This window comes from Podarcis raffonei, chromosome 3 (genome assembly GCF_027172205.1).
Source record: "Podarcis raffonei isolate rPodRaf1 chromosome 3, rPodRaf1.pri, whole genome shotgun sequence".
Taxonomy (NCBI): Eukaryota; Metazoa; Chordata; class Lepidosauria; order Squamata; family Lacertidae; genus Podarcis; species Podarcis raffonei.
Genome location: NC_070604.1, coordinates 50,080,442 through 50,097,455, shown reverse-complemented (window position 1 = coordinate 50,097,455; position 17,014 = coordinate 50,080,442). Strand labels below are relative to the sequence as shown.

Sequence of the window (17,014 nt, the reverse complement as noted above, 5' to 3'; positions counted from 1 at the left end):
TTTGAGAGTACCCCAGTGAAACTGGCTAAAGCAGAAACAGCAGAAATAAAAATAATAAGCCTTACAATCCTCTGTACCCTTTTGGTCACTTTGCAACGGGTCCTGTGGTGTCTGAAAAGGATTTAACTAGAAAAGCGGTGAGTATTAGCTGAAACACATTTGATTTGAGGTTCCCCACCCCCCAACCCAGTTATCCTAGAGAGCTTTATTCTGGGCGGGCAGAATACAGAACTGAGCTCCTCTGCCAATGTTTTTCTAAATTAGAAAGCACTGTAAAATGAAAAATGAAGGGGTGTTCCATTTTACGCTGCTCAGCAAAGATGATAGAAGTGAAGCTATTAGTAGTTAAGCAACAATTGAAAGCCATGATTCAGAGCCAGAAGAATGCCATATCATGCACACAGTTTTTCCTTCATTGTCATCATATGAGCCTCCACCCTACCAAAACTCTTTAGCAAACATCAACAAAATGCAAAGAACTTTGCACAGAGCCAACTTCCTCAGACGCTTCATGATTTATGATGCTGAAGAACCTTTTGTGGTTCCCTCTTTATCTGCCAAAGTAGGCTAGACTATGTCTTATGCTCCTACTGTAGTTTTTCTTTTTTAAGGATTGTGCTGGAAAAGCTAATCTAGCAAAGTATTGAGATGCAAGAGACTTGTCTAAGATATTTCATGCTGACAATTAAATCTTCTGTTCTCAAATAGACATATTGCATTACTTTATCCCTGCCCTGAGGGCAATTAAAAGTATCAGGACTAAGAAGCTTTACTGATAAAAGCTTACTATTTTTTATTATTATTATTATTATTATTATTATTATTATTTACTTTAAATGAGAGCTAAAATGGGGGGAAGGGAGTTCAGCATTCTTCTTTTTCTTAAGAGAGTAATGGGCATTTTCCCCACAATGGAAAAGAGCACATATTGGGGGGGGGGGGATAAATCATACAGGGTTATGTAGGATGCTGCTGAAAAGTCTCACTTATTGCTTTTGGAAAGAATATCCTGGTGATGAATTGATTTCAAGTTCAGTCTAAACCATGCATTCTCTCTCTCTCTCTCTCTCTCTCTCTCTCTCTCACACACACACACACACACACACACACACACAATGTATATTACTTTCTCCAAACCGACAATGGTAGCTAAATGATTAGTCAGCTGAGATCATAGCACTTAAAATGAATTGCCATTATCATAAAAATCCCATAACTAAATTAACATTTCAGATCATTCATTATACAGTAATTGCTAAATAAATGTAAAAGACATTTGCATACTGGTCATTGCTTTGTAAGTAATATGACTTTTCTTCACAGTTTTAACGTTCAGCTGAATTTCTAGAAAACAATTGCACATATGATTACTTACCAAGATGGTGGTTACAGTTAGGGAACGATTAGATAAGGAATCAGTAATGTTTGCTGGTTTTCCTTTCTGGTTCTCGGTCATGTTAAGTCCACTTGCAGGATCCCACGTTCCAATCTATAAAACAGCATGTGCACTTATATGAGTTCTTTTCAGGTCACTAGGACAGAACAATATACAATAAAAGTGAAATGTGCTAACACTTATAATTCACCTCTGGTCCAATATCTGCTACCATTTGTGAAAAAGCAGCTTGCTTAAAATATTATTCACTGTGCTTCAAAATGTGTCTCGCAAAGTAAAAAATGGTGTTCAGAGTACTGAGTGCTTAATTTTCCACCTAAACATCTATCCTCTGAGAAAAGTACACATCTGCAGAATGATAGCTCACTGAACGTATATTTACAATGCACCTGCTTTTCTCTGCTTTAAATGGATCCGTCCTTTTCTCTTCGGATACAATGAAATTTCCATTGTTATATAGCAAATACATGTTGCGTTCTACAAGCATGGTTAACATTTTCAGAGGTCAGTGGAAACATCATGGCCATTTCCCAAATTCAAGGAAGTTTTTTCAAGTAGGAACTCCTACACCTCTCTGTCATGTTACAATGATGGATTGTTCCAAGCATAGATAGATTCCTGGCTGCCACATCTGATCCACACCAGGAATTAACTAGATAACAAGTTAAAAGAAATTGCTAGCTTTTAGTATTTTAACTAGTGAAAATTTTCAACTGTCAGTCTTTAATTTTTGAAATCTGGCTTCCGCAGGGTTTTCTGATACAGCTCGCCTCTAGAACTCTGCACGGAGCAGCAATAATTGTTTGTTGATGCTTTAGGACAGCCTTTGCTAACCTGGAGTGCTCCAGATGTTGGGAATCAAATTCCCATTACCCCTGCCCATTGGCAGTGCTAGCTGGAGCTGATCAAAGTTGCTATCCAACAACATCTGGCCAGCACCAGATTGGAGAGGGGTGCTTTAGGACTTCTTGTTTGAGGGACAAAAAGCAGCATGTCTTCCTATGAAACATTGTCACTTAAGACCTGCAATTCCCTGCAGAGTTTCTTAGTTCATGTTGGCATTGACAGGGCAGCCAAGCTGGCTACAGGAAAGGGAACAAGCACAAAGAAAGAAAGACACTGATCCCAGCAAGAGTGGCAGTCATATATGCTGAAAAAAAATGTACAGGCCCCAGAAGATTAAGTAAGAGTAAATAAGATATCCTTAATGTAAACAGTTATAAGCCTATCAAGGGATTTATGCCATTGGGATTTTGTGATAAAAATTATTTCCGAATTCTGGACATTTTGAAAGTAGTGCTATGTTTCCTGATCTAACACAGGTTTGGCAAATCATTATTCTGAAAACTGTATGACAAATTTAACTGTTTTTAAGCAAAGCAGGGCAAGGTCTCAGTAAACAAGAGTACAGTACCTTTGTGGGTTTATGGCAAACTCGCCCATTGCAATTGAAAATGAAAATTCAGCAAGATTTATAAATTTTCAAAATTCAACTTCCTTTATAACTAGTTATTCTCTTTTTAATTTGTAATTGAAAATGGAAATGTTTAACTTTTCACTTAACTTCAGCAGGGTGAACAAGTGAGCAGAGCTAGCATACTCATTCCTGCTGTTTATTATACACTGTTACAGAATGCTAGGAGAGGGCTACTGTTGGTAATAAATAAATGAAATACTAATGGTTTCAAAGTAGTATAATTAAAACATGTTTCCTTTGCTTTATAACGGTGTGTGCTGAATTTTATTTGCTTAGGCCCATAAGGTCTGAGGATTTTTTAAAAAAACAGAAATCACTTATTTTAATTAACTAGTATCCATTAGTATGCTTTATTTGCCTTTTAAAAATGGTTTAAGAAGTATTTTTCAGAAGAGCACATACATGTGTAATAGTAATAGTAATTTATTATTTATACCCCGCCCATCTGGCTGAGTTTCCCCAGCCACTCTGGGCGGCTCCCAATCAGTGTTAAAAACAGTACAGCGTTACATATTAAAAACTTCCCTGAACAGGGCTGCCTTAAGATGTCTTCTGAATGTCTGGTAATTATTTATCTCTTTGACATCTGATGGGAGGGCGTTCCACAGGGCGGGCGCCACTACCGAGAAGGCCCTCTGTCTGGTTCCCTGTAGCCTCACTTCTCGCAATGAGGGAACCGCCAGAAGGCCCTCGGCGCTGGATCTCAGTGTCCGGGCTGAACGATGGGGGTGGAGACGCTCCTTCAGGTATACAGGACCGAGGCTGTTTAGGGCTTTAAAGGTCAGCACCAACACTTTGAATTGTGCTCGGAAACGTACTGGGAGCCAATGCAGTTCTCTCAGAACCGGTGTTATGTGGTCCCGGCGGCCACTCCCAGTCACCAGTCTAGCTGCCGCATTCTGGATTAATTGCAGTTTCTGGGTCACCTTCAAAGGTAGCCCCACGTAGAGCGCGTTGCAGTAGTCCAAGCGTGAGATAACTAGAGCATGCACCACTCTGGCGAGACAGTTCGCGGGCAGGTAGGGTCTTAGCCTGCGTACCAGGTGGAGCTGGTAGACAGCTGCCCTGGACACAGAGTTAACCTGCGCCTCCATGGACAGCTGTGAGTCCAAAATGACTCCCAGGCTGCGCACCTGGTCCTTCAGGGGCACAGTTACCCCATTCAAGACCAGGGAATCCCCCACACCAACCCGCTCCTTGTCCCCCAAAAACAGTACTTCTGTCTTGTCAGGATTCAACCTCAATCTGTTAGCCGCCATCCATCCTCCAACCGCCTCCAGGCACTCATACAGGACCTTCACCGCCTTCACTGGTTCTGATTTAAAGGAGAGGTAGAGCTGGGTGTCATCTGCATACTGATGAACACCCAGTCCAAACCCCCTGATGATCTCTCCCAGCGGCTTCATATAGATATTAAAAAGCATGGGGAAGAGGACAGAACCCTGAGGCACCCCACAAGTGAGAGCCCAGGGGTCTGAACACTCATCCCCCACCACCACTTTCTGGACACGGCCCAGGAGGAAGGAGCGGAACCACTGTATGACAGTGCCCCCAGCTCCCAGCCCCTCTAGACGGTCCAGAAGGATGTTATGGTCGATGGTGTCAAAGGCCGCTGAGAGATCCAGCAGAACTAGGAAACAGCTCTCACCTTTGTCCCTAGCCCGCCGGAGATCATCAACCAGCGCGACCAAGGCAGTTTCAGTCCCATGGTGAGGCCTGAATCCCGATTGGAAGGGATCCAAATGGTCCGTTTCCTCCAGGCGTGCTTGGAGTTGTTCAGCAACCACCCGCTCAATCACCTTGCCCAAGAATGGCAGATTTGAGACTGGGCGATAGTTGGCCAAATTGGCCGGGTCTAAAGATGTTTTTTTAAGAAGCGGTTTAATGACCGCCTCTTTCAGCGGGTCTGGGAAGGCTCCCTCACAGAGGGAAGCATTCACCACCCCGCAGAGCCCATCGCCCAGCCCTTCCCGGCTCGCTTTTATCAGCCAGGATGGGCAAGGAACAAGGAGACAGGTGGTCGGTTTCACTTGTCCAAGCAGCCTGTCCACATCCTCGGAGGTAACAGATTGGAATTGATCCCATGTAACAGGACCAGACAGAACTCTAGCACTCTCCCGCCCTGGCCCTGCTCCCACGGTGGAGTCTACCTCCTTCTGAATTTGAGCCATTTTATCTGCAAAAAACTTTGCAAAAGCATTGCAGGAGATCTTGGGGTCCCTACCAGGCCCCGGTGGTACATGTGCTTGGCAGGTGTGCTACTGAGCACATTATCTCTTGATGTTCCAGGAGAGGTGTGAGTGGAGCTCCAGCATATTATGCCATGGATCCTAATTCACCGCTATTGTTAACCAGTAAGGCAGCATAATAATGTTCCACTAAAAGCTATTTCTCCATGAATGAAAGTTTAAGTGTAAGATTAACCTTGGCACCAAATCTGCTGCAGTCAATTTGCTCGGCACAAATGTTTTAATTCTAAAGCTGCTTTAAAAAAACTGAATAGGTTTGATAATATGTGCTCAACTGGAAGCTAGAAAGCAAGTCCCTCTAGCCAAAACATGTGCTGCAATCAAACCCATGTGCTAGCTCAAATCTTAACAGCCTCCAACATTACATAGATGAAAAACATTCCTGAACATAGGTGGTGAGACTAGGAAAAGACAATGGCAGAAACAATGGCAGAGTATTGGACAAAGGTAGAGTGAACTAAATGCATATACCGTATTTTTTGCTCTATAAGACTCACTTTTTCCCTCCTAAAAAGTAAGGGGAAATGTGTGTGTGTCTTATGGAGCAAATGCAGGCTGCTATCCCAGAAGCCAGAACAGCAAGAGGGATTGCTGCTTTCACTGCGCAGCGATCCCTCTTGCTGGTCTGGCTTCTGAGATTCAGAATATTTTTTTTTTCTTTTCCTCCTCCAAAAACTAGGTGAATCTTGTGGTCTGGTGCGTCTTATAGAGCGAAAAATACGGTATATCACAAAGAAAAAGCAGGAAGCAGATAATTCTAGATTACAACAGTATACAGCAGGTTTCCTCAACCTCGGCCCTCCAGATATTTTTGAGACTACAATTCCCATCATCCCTGACCACTGGTCTTGCTAGCTAGGGATCATGGGAGTTGTAGGCCAAAAACATCTGGAGGGCCAAGGTTGAGGAAGCCTGGTATAGAGGCAAGCTTCATGCTACATAGCAGGGCATGTTGAACATCTATGTACTATATAAAGACCATCTTGTCTGGGGGATTTACTCCCTGCCCTGCAGGCCTCTTTCACCTTCTCCTTACCATCTGTGAATATGTAGCACAGATCACATTCTATCATTCCACAACATGGAGAATATAAGCCAATAGCTACCACCAGGAATGAGTACTGATGTAGAAAGTGAAAGAATCACACAGTCATCAAAACAGCATATTATTGGCGAGAAGACACCAGGCAAAGGCCATCACCGTTTCTAAATGAAACATGTGCCTTTGTTTTTTAAGATCAAATCCCCATCTCTTCTTGCTTGAAGTGGTTCTTTGTTCAAACACACGGCACACACACACACACAGTATGGCTTGTTGCTTGATTTATGGCATATGCTGCCTTAGGTGCAAAGAGCTATTACAGGGACTCATCAGAGATTTCAGTGTGCCCAATGGATGTTTTTTTAAATCTTTACGGGTGATATCCAATTTATATTACATGCCCATTGAGTTCCATGGATCTCCTCTGAGTATCACTAATCGTGAATATCACCCTAAAATTCTGAACAAAAGTTTCTCATACTTTATCACATGCTGCTTTTGTAACTCTCATCAGTTTCAAATGAGGTTCGCCAGGTGACCAGGAGAGGTATTCTCATTAACCACATTAAAGGTTTCCTCAGGTATGTGAAAAAAGTAACAGAATACTTTGGATCCAAGTCTATATTATAGCGCCAGGCAGCAAACAAACCAAGCAGACCAATAATAACAACATCCTACAAAAACAGCATACTCAATTATTAGAATAAATCAAATGTTAAAGCTATACTTTGCATTTGGGCATCAGTCATAGCGGTTGTATTAAACTAAGTTATACTCAGAGTAGACCCATTGAAATTAATGAAGCTAAGTTAGTCATATCTATTCATTTCAATGGCTCTATTCTGAGTAGAACATTACAACCCCATAGAAGTAAATGATTTTTGTGATGTTCTTTATTAAAGCTAAATTCAATATTCTGTCACACTCAATGTAGTTCAAACTTAGCTCAAATTGATTCTACCACTAAGTATAATTGGACAAGAGTAGTATTTTGAAATGATAAATCAGTTATAAGTAAAGAGTATCTTAAGTACCTTTTCAAGGCCTTCCTCCTTCAAGCTAATTACATCTAAGTCAAAATCTGTCCTTAAGCCATTGGTTTTGTTGAAGGTTATCCTGCCAGTGAGGCCTTCCCAGTGAGCCTATGAAAACAGAAAAATAATAATAAATTTCATATGTAAGCAGTAAGAGAGAGTGAAGGAATGAATGAATAAATTAATGTCTGCCAAAATGGAAATATTAATTATTCATTAAGTTTAAATGATTTTCCTTGTGGCCAGAGGGTTTTTTTTAGCATATTTCTTGGATTCCCAGCATTCTTCTGATAATTAAACAAACTTTTCCTTAATCTCTGCATACAATTTCTTAATTGCCTTCCTTTTCCACACACACAAAATTTGTCTTGCTAGGTTGATAAAAGGCTGACATTTAATTTTTTTAAATTTTCTCTTTAGGGGGTACAGATTTTTGTTTCACCTTTGCTATTTTGCAAGGTGCAGCCAATATGTATCTCCCAGAGATTGCTGGACTATAACTCCCATCATCTCTAACCTTCTGGCTCTGCTGGCTATGGCTGATGGGAGTTGTAGTCTAAGAACACCTGCAGGGCACCATGTTGTCTATCCTGACACTGACAATTCCACAATGTTATTTGCTAAGAAATCAAGAGCATTTACCTTTACATTATCCAAATATGTTCTTTTTACACAATTAAAATAAAAAAGACTTATTAAGTATAACATGAGAAGAAACTAATAGGTTCATAAAATGTGAATGTCACTAAAGTATAACAAATCCTTTGGTAAAGCAGAGAGCATACTATGGACATATCTGATATAGCGAAAAGGATTTCACAAAATTTGGCATGAAAGGAGTGTAGGCCGGCCTAAAAATACAGCACATAGTTCTTATATTTTAAATTGTTATGATCATTTACCCAACAGAACAGAGGATGTTGCTTAGCAAAATGATTCATTTTAATTGTTTATTATTCAGATCATTGTACCTCTTCCCCACGTTAAACATTTCAGTGCATATTGTTAGCAAAAGGCGTATTTGACTAGAATTTCAAAGCCAAAGGACCTTCAGGTCTGAACTTTCGCAGAGGGAAGACAGGGGGAGGCAAGACGAGTCACATTTGGTTAGTGACGTACCTCTTTAATGAGATTCATGAAGCGGGTCCCAAAGCGCCATGGTTTGTGCCGATTACACTGCAACGAACTGACAGTCATCTGTGGGAACTGCTGGACAGCCACCGACACCACATGAACAGCATCATACATCAAAGCTGCGTCCGTCTGCAATGAGAGCACAAACACCACTGTGAAAACAGCCCAGCTGAAGGTGTGTGACAGTCAACAGACAGGGAAAGAGGAAGACACACATTCTCCCACCTCTGTTTCGAGGCAACAACAACAACGGCTTATTGAACAAAAGCTGCATACACACCATATACTGAGAGCACCTTTAAAACACGTCCCCCCTCCCCAGGGGGAAAGAACACTGGGAACGATAGTTTGTTAAGAGCGCTGGCAATTGTAGCTCTGTGAGGGGCAAATTACAACACACATACCGTTCTCTGTTACTGTGTAGAAGAACAGTTTTGTTTAAAAAAAAATGCTCAGGACAGAAATGAACAATGCTTCATTCAACTACTTTCATCACCCAAAATTGACATAATCAATTTCTCCTCTAAATTACAACACAAAGTATCCATATTTATTTCAGCCTACCACTTCCCAAATAAAAGAGTGTGTATATATAAAATCCCAAGTTAGTACAGTGGTACCTTGGGTTACAGACGCTTCAGGTTACAGACGTTTCAGGTTAAAGACTCTGCTAACCCGGAAGCAGTACCTCGGGTTAAGAACTTTACCTCAGGATGAGAACAGAAATCGCACAGTGGTGGCACAGCGGCAGCAGGAGGCCCCATTAGCTAAAGTGGTACCTCAGGTTAAGAACTGTTTCAGGTTAAAAACGGACCTCCAGAACGAATTAAGTTCTTAACCGAGGTACCACTGTATAGTAGAGCAACCGTTTCTGCTGCACACACGTTATTATAATGTAATAAGGCATGCATTTTTTGACAGCCAGTCTGGCAGTGTAATATGCCCATTGCCTCATGATAGAAAAGCTCAAAATGGTGATCCAGTGGGCCCTACACATCTGAAGCAATATGTGTACATAAACATTAGGAGTGTGCACAAGACCACAAGGAACCATCCCTGCCTACTTTCATGCATTTTCTGAAAACTGTCCTGTTTAGACAGGCCTTCACAATAATGAACTAGTATCTATGGAGGTTTTAAATTATTGCTTCTTCCCTTAGTGTTTTGTGGGCAATGGTTGGAAAACTGCAGACATGAGAGAGGTGCCACTGAACAAGAAGACAACAATAAGTGAGTAGAGAGGCTTTTGTGCTAGCCAACTTTAAAGTTGATTGGGGGAGGAAGAACTAAAGAGATTTTATTTTCAGGATAAATTATTATTTTTTCTTCCTGATTACAAGCTTATGACTGGTCACCATTAAGTGTTCCCTCCCCTCTCTTCCCAATGCTCTTCCCCCATCAGTCCACTCTAAACTTATGGCATTATGGAAATCTTAAAGCCATTATTTCTGCTTTCAGCAGACACTTGTCTGCAGCATTTTAAAGAAACATGTCTAAAGATTGCCTGCTAAAGATTCAAGCTGTCTTGCAGAGGTCTTGCTGTGCCTCTGACAAGCCCAAAATAGCTCCAGAGCACCTCAGTTCACCTCGGGAGTCATCCAAATCCAATGTGTATCCCTAATAAACAAATATTCACATGCACAAATTGTTTGTGAGTACTCCGGGGTATACACTGTAAACAGAATGAACTATACTTATAAGAAACCTTTTACCTCAACAATGACAGGAAGCCTCTATCCATAAGTTGTTTTAAACTATTTTTAATAATGTTTTAATTTTGTAACCTGCCCTGGGACCTTAGGGTGAAGGGCAGTAAGTAAGTAAGTAAGTAAGTAAATAAATAAATAAATAAATGGCTTGGGTTAATATTCCAAAAAAATATGTATGTTGAAGTGTTTAATGGATTTCTGAGTTTGGGTGTGGGAGAAGAACTATTTTTCACCTAAAGGACACAAATCATATGGGATTCACTCCCACAAGATGTCATGATGGCCACCAACTTGGGCGGCTTTAAAAGAAAGATTATACAAATTAAAGCTACCATGGATGGAGACAGTATGACTCTGAATACCAGTTTCAGGAAAATCCCATGAGGAGAGTGCTGTTGTACTCAGGTCCTGTTTGTGAGCTTCTATTAGACCGGCTGGCTGGCAAGGCACTGCTCATTTAGCGGGGCCTCTGATTGGCCTATTTGAAGCTGGTATTTTGGTGGGGGATCCCCACTCCTTGATTCTGCTGGCAGGGTGGTTTCCCTAATGGCTGGCAAGACATGTGGGCCCTAGCTGCCAGGGGGATGGCGAACAGAGCTGAAGTCCTCAACCACCGCCCATCAGAGAAGAAGCAAGCAACCATTGTGAGCTTCCAATAGGCATCCGAGAACAGAATGCTGGACAAGATGAGCTCTTGTCTTGATCTAGGAGAGCTCTTCTTGTGTTCTTATAAGAAGGCAGCTTTGCAGACTAGGTCAGAAGATAGGAACTCCAAACCAGTTGTTCGGAAAACGGGCTTGTTGTGCCGCCTCATGGACAAACTTAGTGAGCTGTGAAATAAGTTCATTAACAATGTGGAGCCTAGTGATGGCTGCATTTGTCATAACGCAACACAATACAGAATGAATGTCTGTAGTTCCTTTCATGCAGATGAATCCCAAACTCAGCTTACAATAAAACAAAACATAAAAATGCAAAAGTGCTCTCTATTGTTATAGACCATAAGTTGATGCTAAAGAAAGAATTTAAGTTTGGATGTAAATGAGCTTCCTGCAGTGGCATTTCAAAACCAAAAAGGTGATAAATCTCAGGCTTGAAATAGCTTGTAGAACAGCATCACGTAGTTTCTAAGGCATCTAGTGCTGTGCTTAGGTTTTAACTTCAGTCAAAACATCAGAGTTCCCAAATTGTTCTCTGACTTATAACTCAAAGTGCTTTTAAGGCTAATTTGATACCTTTGTGGGAGCCTATACATCTCCTGAAACCTAGCATGACATGTTGAAGCTGTTTCGTAGAAGTTAAGATTCTGGCAGCAGCATTTCATGCAAGTTAAAGCCTAGGCAGCACTCTTTTCCCAGAGAAGCCATAAAACAAAAAGCAGAGCATACCTGTCTGACAGAAAGGCACAAAAAGGAATGTTCCAGGACCATCCCATAAATCTATATCATCACCTGATTTCTAACTACTTTCCTAAGCTGTATGTTCTAACAATTCCAGGTATCCAAAAGAAACCAATATTCAATGATATGTACAGTGTATGCTAAAAGAAAATTTTGTCTAAATTCTGGGCAATAAAATCTGAATTCTAAAACTGGTATAGATGATGCAAATCAAACCATTGTGCTTTTAATCTATTATTATTATTAGGCTTGTTAGTCATGGGAAAGAACAATGAAGTACACTGAAATATTGAGCAGAAATATTATTCATGCATACCCTCCCATCACTTCGCTTTTTAAATCTTCTTAACTATAAGGACTACAAAACTGATTCTTTAAATCAAAGTAAGATTCCCAGAATTTTGTGGCTAATACTACATTCCATTTCCAATTAGAATTGAAGAATACTCACATTCCTACTAATTGTGTGAAGAGCTATAGCAAAGCTAATGTTCATTTTATTCTCGTGATCATACCAGAAGTCATCACACAGTCCTTGACTCCTCTTGATTCCAAAAGATTTAACTTAATTTCTTGTTCTAAATAGCCCACAATTAATAAATAACTATTTGAGATTTTAAGGAGAACAAAGAATTGCACCTTTTTGGAGAATGATAAAGGCCAGAAATAAAGGAAATTATGCAAAATGAAAGTACTGGAACTGTAACAATTGCACAAGAAGTCTCCAGAAAACCAGAGTATTGATAAGTTCTCATCACATCTTTCAACTGTTTAATGAAAAAGAAACAAAAGAAACAACAATATTCAGCACAACTTATATGCTTATTCTGAAACAGAAATAAAACACCACCAACTACAGTCAAATTACATTAAACCAAAAGTCTAATTCACAATTCAACTAAACATTGTACCTGTTTTCAAACAAAGCTAATAAAATTAGGCACAGAAATGGAAATGAATTTAACAAGGAAGAGGTTTCTGTGTTTTGTGCTTCTTTCTTTGTTTCTTTGTTTTGTAGATACTGAATTAAATGTAGAACAAGGATTGGTATCCCATTCAAATTATTTAAAAGCAAAAAGACTGATGTATGACTTATGGTAGACAAACTGAAGTGCTGCCACATTTGATAGGCTCCCAAGCAAGATGACTTCCATTCCTCCCTGCTGCTGTTCTGCTCTTCTTTATTTCCTTTTTAAAACAGATATTGATAGTAGTGCTCGTTTCCTTCTTTCCTGACTGGCTAGAGAAGCGTACAAGGCTGGACCACAGTATGCACTGCAGAGTTCATCAGCTGACTCCATCCCCTTGGTCCTAGCCACCTGCACTTTAATTTAAATAAATTCTACCTCAGGGCAAATGTGGCACTCAGTGGCTCAGCCAATCAGACACCAATTTCGGAGAAGCAGTACCAGACAGGGTGATTGAATAGCAAAGCGGCTGGCCAAGAGCTCAGTCTAGCCCAGTGGATCCCAAAGTGGGTGTTACTGCTCTCTGGGGCTGGTGAGATTACCTTAGGGGGCACTAAGAAGCAAGGAGGGGGCAGGGGGCAGGCTTTGAGAAGCTGGCATCAGTGGATCAAGTTCATTGATATTGTTGAATCAATTAAACTATATAGTTTTAACTGGATTTTAAACAAATGTGGAATTAATTGTTGCTGTTTTGAATTTTATTGTGTTATTATCTTCCTTAGTGGGTCATTCAAACTGCTATTTTGAACAATGCTTTTTTACTGAGTAGGGTAGAGAGCGCTGGGGATGAATTTATGGAACCAAGGATGGTGGGCTGAAAAGGTTTGGGAACCACTGGTCCAACCCAATCATTTCTGGGGCTCTCATTGGTTCTCTCCCCTGTTAAAAAAGTGACATCTGATTAGATTACTTTGCTGCCACTCTCACCAGAAAAGAGCCAGTTTCAAAAACAGACCCTGTATTTTAAAGCCTCTCAGGCATTATTATTTTCCCCCATTAGCTAAATAACTCTGCAGTTGATTCCTTGCGTTTCCAGAGATGTGAAGTGTCAACGCTGTTCAAAAATGCTGGAAATGTATACTGGGTTTTGAGATTTCTATTGAAAATATCCAAAAAATCTGTGCATGACATTAATTTAGGATGAACACTTCTTTCAAGCTAAAATCTTTTCTTCTTTTAATACTTCAAAAGAAATGCTATTCATCAGAGAGAAAATCCTACTTTAGCTCTCACCATCACAAATCCCAGATTCTTTCAAACCGTAATCTATAAATTCTGTGTTACTGAATTATCAATATAGAAGAACAGTCCATTGTTCAGGCAAGAGATGATTAAGAAATAGCTGGAATGCAGGTTCAAAAACCCCCTATCAGTTTTCAATTAAAATGTGAATAGGCAAATGTGATTATTTTAGTTAATTAATATTTTCATTAATCAAACTCTCCTGAGACGCATGGTCATGAGTATAAAAGATGGTCCCATGGCCTATTTATAGCCATCAGGGTAATAATTTAACAAAGCTTGTGGTTAAACTCTTCTGTCAATGGGATAGATGACTTCAATAATTTAGGTTCTCCTTAGCATTTATGTTTATTAATCCAATATTGATTCCTAAGAATCAAGCCATTCTGGTACTGATAATCTGCACAACAAAGCAGATTATTCATCTGCGAGCAAAAAGATTTTGGAAGGTTTGGGATTTCACAGATTTTGGCTGGTCTTGACAGTGAAGCCAAAACTTGTGTTTTGTGCAATTCTATTCATATCAGTTTGCTCTCCAGTGGACCTTATTCCAGGTGTACATAAATAGGTTTGAAACCAGCTATTCCAGAGCAAAAAGGGAAGAATTACATTGGAACTTATCTTAACACTGTCTGCAGAAGCATTCTGAGGGCCTCCATCACAAAGCACCAGAACAGCACTTGGATTCTTCCATTCCTGCATGGAGCAGGAGGGAGGGTGGGGATGTTTCCCATATTTGTGTTCCACCCTCAGATATTCAGCACAATTGAAAGGGATGAATCTTGCCTTCTCCTGATTCCAAGATCAAGAAGTAAGTGAGGAGCAGATGAACTAAACATCTCCCTCAACACTTAAAGCAGGAGTGGGAAATAGGGTGCCTTCCTCATACTGTTGAATCACAACTCCCATCAGCCCCAGCCCGTACAGCCAATTGTCAGGGTTTAAAGGAGCATATTGAGGATGGTGGTTCATGTATAAATAATCCCTAGAAAGCATGGTTGTATCTTCTTATTGTAAGATATATATATATAAATGGTGGCCTTGCTGGAAACTAAAAATGTTGATATAACAAAAAGATTGCAATTCCTTTCATTGGTAGTTGGCAAATAAAGTAATTTGGGATATATATAATCCAGAGTAGGGGAATTCAGAGAAACATCAGCTGAAGAGGATGAGAGGAGCTCCCAGCCTATGTCTGGTGACCTGGGTGACCTGGCAGAAGGTGCTGAAAGTAAAAAAAAACAACAACCCCAAAATCAAGCAGAGGCACAGTCTGTTCATTATTATGGTTTTTTTATGCCAGGGACAGAGAGAGGGAAACTTGGGAGATTTTCTGCCTCACATACCAAGATAACTTGATATACTCAAACTTGGAGAGGGGGGAGATAATTTGCTCCTATGCCTCCAGCAGCAAAATATATTGTGCTAAATCTAAATTTACAGAGATAAATCTATAAATATGTTAACATACACTGACTTTATGTAATTGTCATGAACACTCCATTGATTTATTCTGCATTCATCTAAGACTGGTTCTATCTAGCACTATAGTCATTTGATAGTAATATTTATAGTACTATCTAATACTATAGTCTGAGCCCGAATGGTTGGCCTGAAAATGAGTCAAGGGCACTTCCATATAATAAGGAAATAGTTTGGTTGTTTCAATGTCAATCTAGTTTTGGAAATAAAGGGCAACAACAGCATAAAGCAGAATACTTTTCTGCTTCAGATTAAAATCCAAGTTCAAGAACAGTTTAATTATCCAACACTGCAGTGATTCTATCACAAGTAGACACCATATTAAAAAAACCCCCCAAAAAAGTACCAAAAACATAATAACCCATGTTCCAATATGTTATGACACTGAGGAAGAGGAAATAGTTGTGTGAATCCACTTCTATATTCTTTGATAAGAACCCAATGGTCTTAGGTTCTTGAGGACATTAGTATCCTCAAGAATATGAATGAAGCATTTTAATCATAACTTAACTGACAGGTTGACAATTTAGCAGGAAATGATGTGTTAAAGAATGAAGTAGGAATGTACAGAAGCAGCAAACTTGGAACAAAGTACAGTGGTACTCGGGTTAAGAACTTAATTTGTTCTGGAGGTCTGTTCTTAACCTGAAACTGTTCTTAACCTGAAGTACCACTTTAGCTAATGGGGCCTCCCGCTGCCACCGTGCCGCTGCTGCATGATTTCTGTTCTCATCCTGAAGCAAAGTTCTTAACCCAAGGTAATATTTCTGGGTTAGCGGAGTCTGTAACCTGAAGTGTATGTAACCTGAAGCGTATGTAACCTGAGGTACCACTGTACATAAGGAAAGAAGCAACTTTAAAGATTAAAAGCTAAACACTGCCGAGTGGAAAAGGCATAGTTAACGCAAGGTTGGTTTGGATGGGGAATATGCCTTATATCACGTAGTAGCAGCTTACATAAGGTCTCCTTTCACCACCCAATTTTTGGCGATTTCCCATTCCCAACTGGAAATAATCCATTATTAATAATATAGCAGGAAGATTATTAATAACTAACAGGGCCGGATCAGTGCCCCCCTTCAAATATAGCAAGGTTGGTTTCGCCCAAAGGCTTAATGGAAGAGCCAGGCTTTGACCTGATGCCTGCAAGGAATCCAGTGTTGGGACCTGGCAGACCTCTTTGTGGAAGACATTCCAGAGAGTTAGCTACTCTCTGCAAATTATGGCTTCTCTTTTCCACTAGCCCAGGGTTGCCGGAGGGATTGACAGGCAGAGTAAGTTGTGAAGAAATGTAGCTTCTTTAATTGTTCATGCCTCCTTTACTGAGCTCCTCTACTGAGCAATTCAAGGTAGGCTAAAAGCTGACACCATTCATCTAATTGCTCCATCCTGCTTTCTTTAGAGAGGCCAGGGCCATTAATTTTCTCCCCACCCCACTAGCCATACTGTAACGAAAGGGGGAAGGAAACAAATATCATGAACGGACTGTTAAACATGTGAGGGAGAGCTGATCATGACAATCAAGTGAGGGGAAGAGCCTAGCTCAGGCTTCCTCAACCTCGACCCTCCAGATATTTTTGTCCTACAACTCCCATGATCCCTAGCTAGCAGGACCAGTGGTCAGGGATGATGGGAATTGTAGTCTCAAAACATCTGGAGGGCCGAGGTTGAGGAAGCTTGGGATAAACCATAGATAAAATTAACTATAGAGGAGATGCTGTTCTGCATGTATATGATCCCCTTGTGATATGGAACCCTGGTCACTCAAGGGAACCACAGTGATGGTGACACAACATTGGTGATTGGGGTCAGTGAGTATGGCAGGACTCCATCACTCACAAGATTGTCAATTGTATGAGGGAGAATAGCTGAATAGGGCTA

At 40.4% G+C, this 17,014-nt stretch overlaps 1 protein-coding gene across 5 annotated transcripts in view; it reads right to left on the bottom strand.

Moving 5' to 3' along the window:
• Window positions 1–17,014, bottom strand: part of GRIK2 (glutamate ionotropic receptor kainate type subunit 2) — a 439,072-nt gene that overhangs the window by 185,484 nt on the left and 236,574 nt on the right. For all 5 annotated transcript variants that reach the window (XM_053381545.1, XM_053381544.1, XM_053381541.1 and 2 more), the window contains exons 8-10: window positions 8,318–8,461; window positions 7,199–7,306; window positions 1,376–1,489 (exon numbers count right to left, since the gene is read on the bottom strand). In XM_053381545.1, coding sequence (XP_053237520.1) covers window positions 1,376–1,489; window positions 7,199–7,306; window positions 8,318–8,461 — 366 coding nt within the window. The remainder of the gene's footprint in view (window positions 1–1,375; window positions 1,490–7,198; window positions 7,307–8,317; window positions 8,462–17,014) is intronic.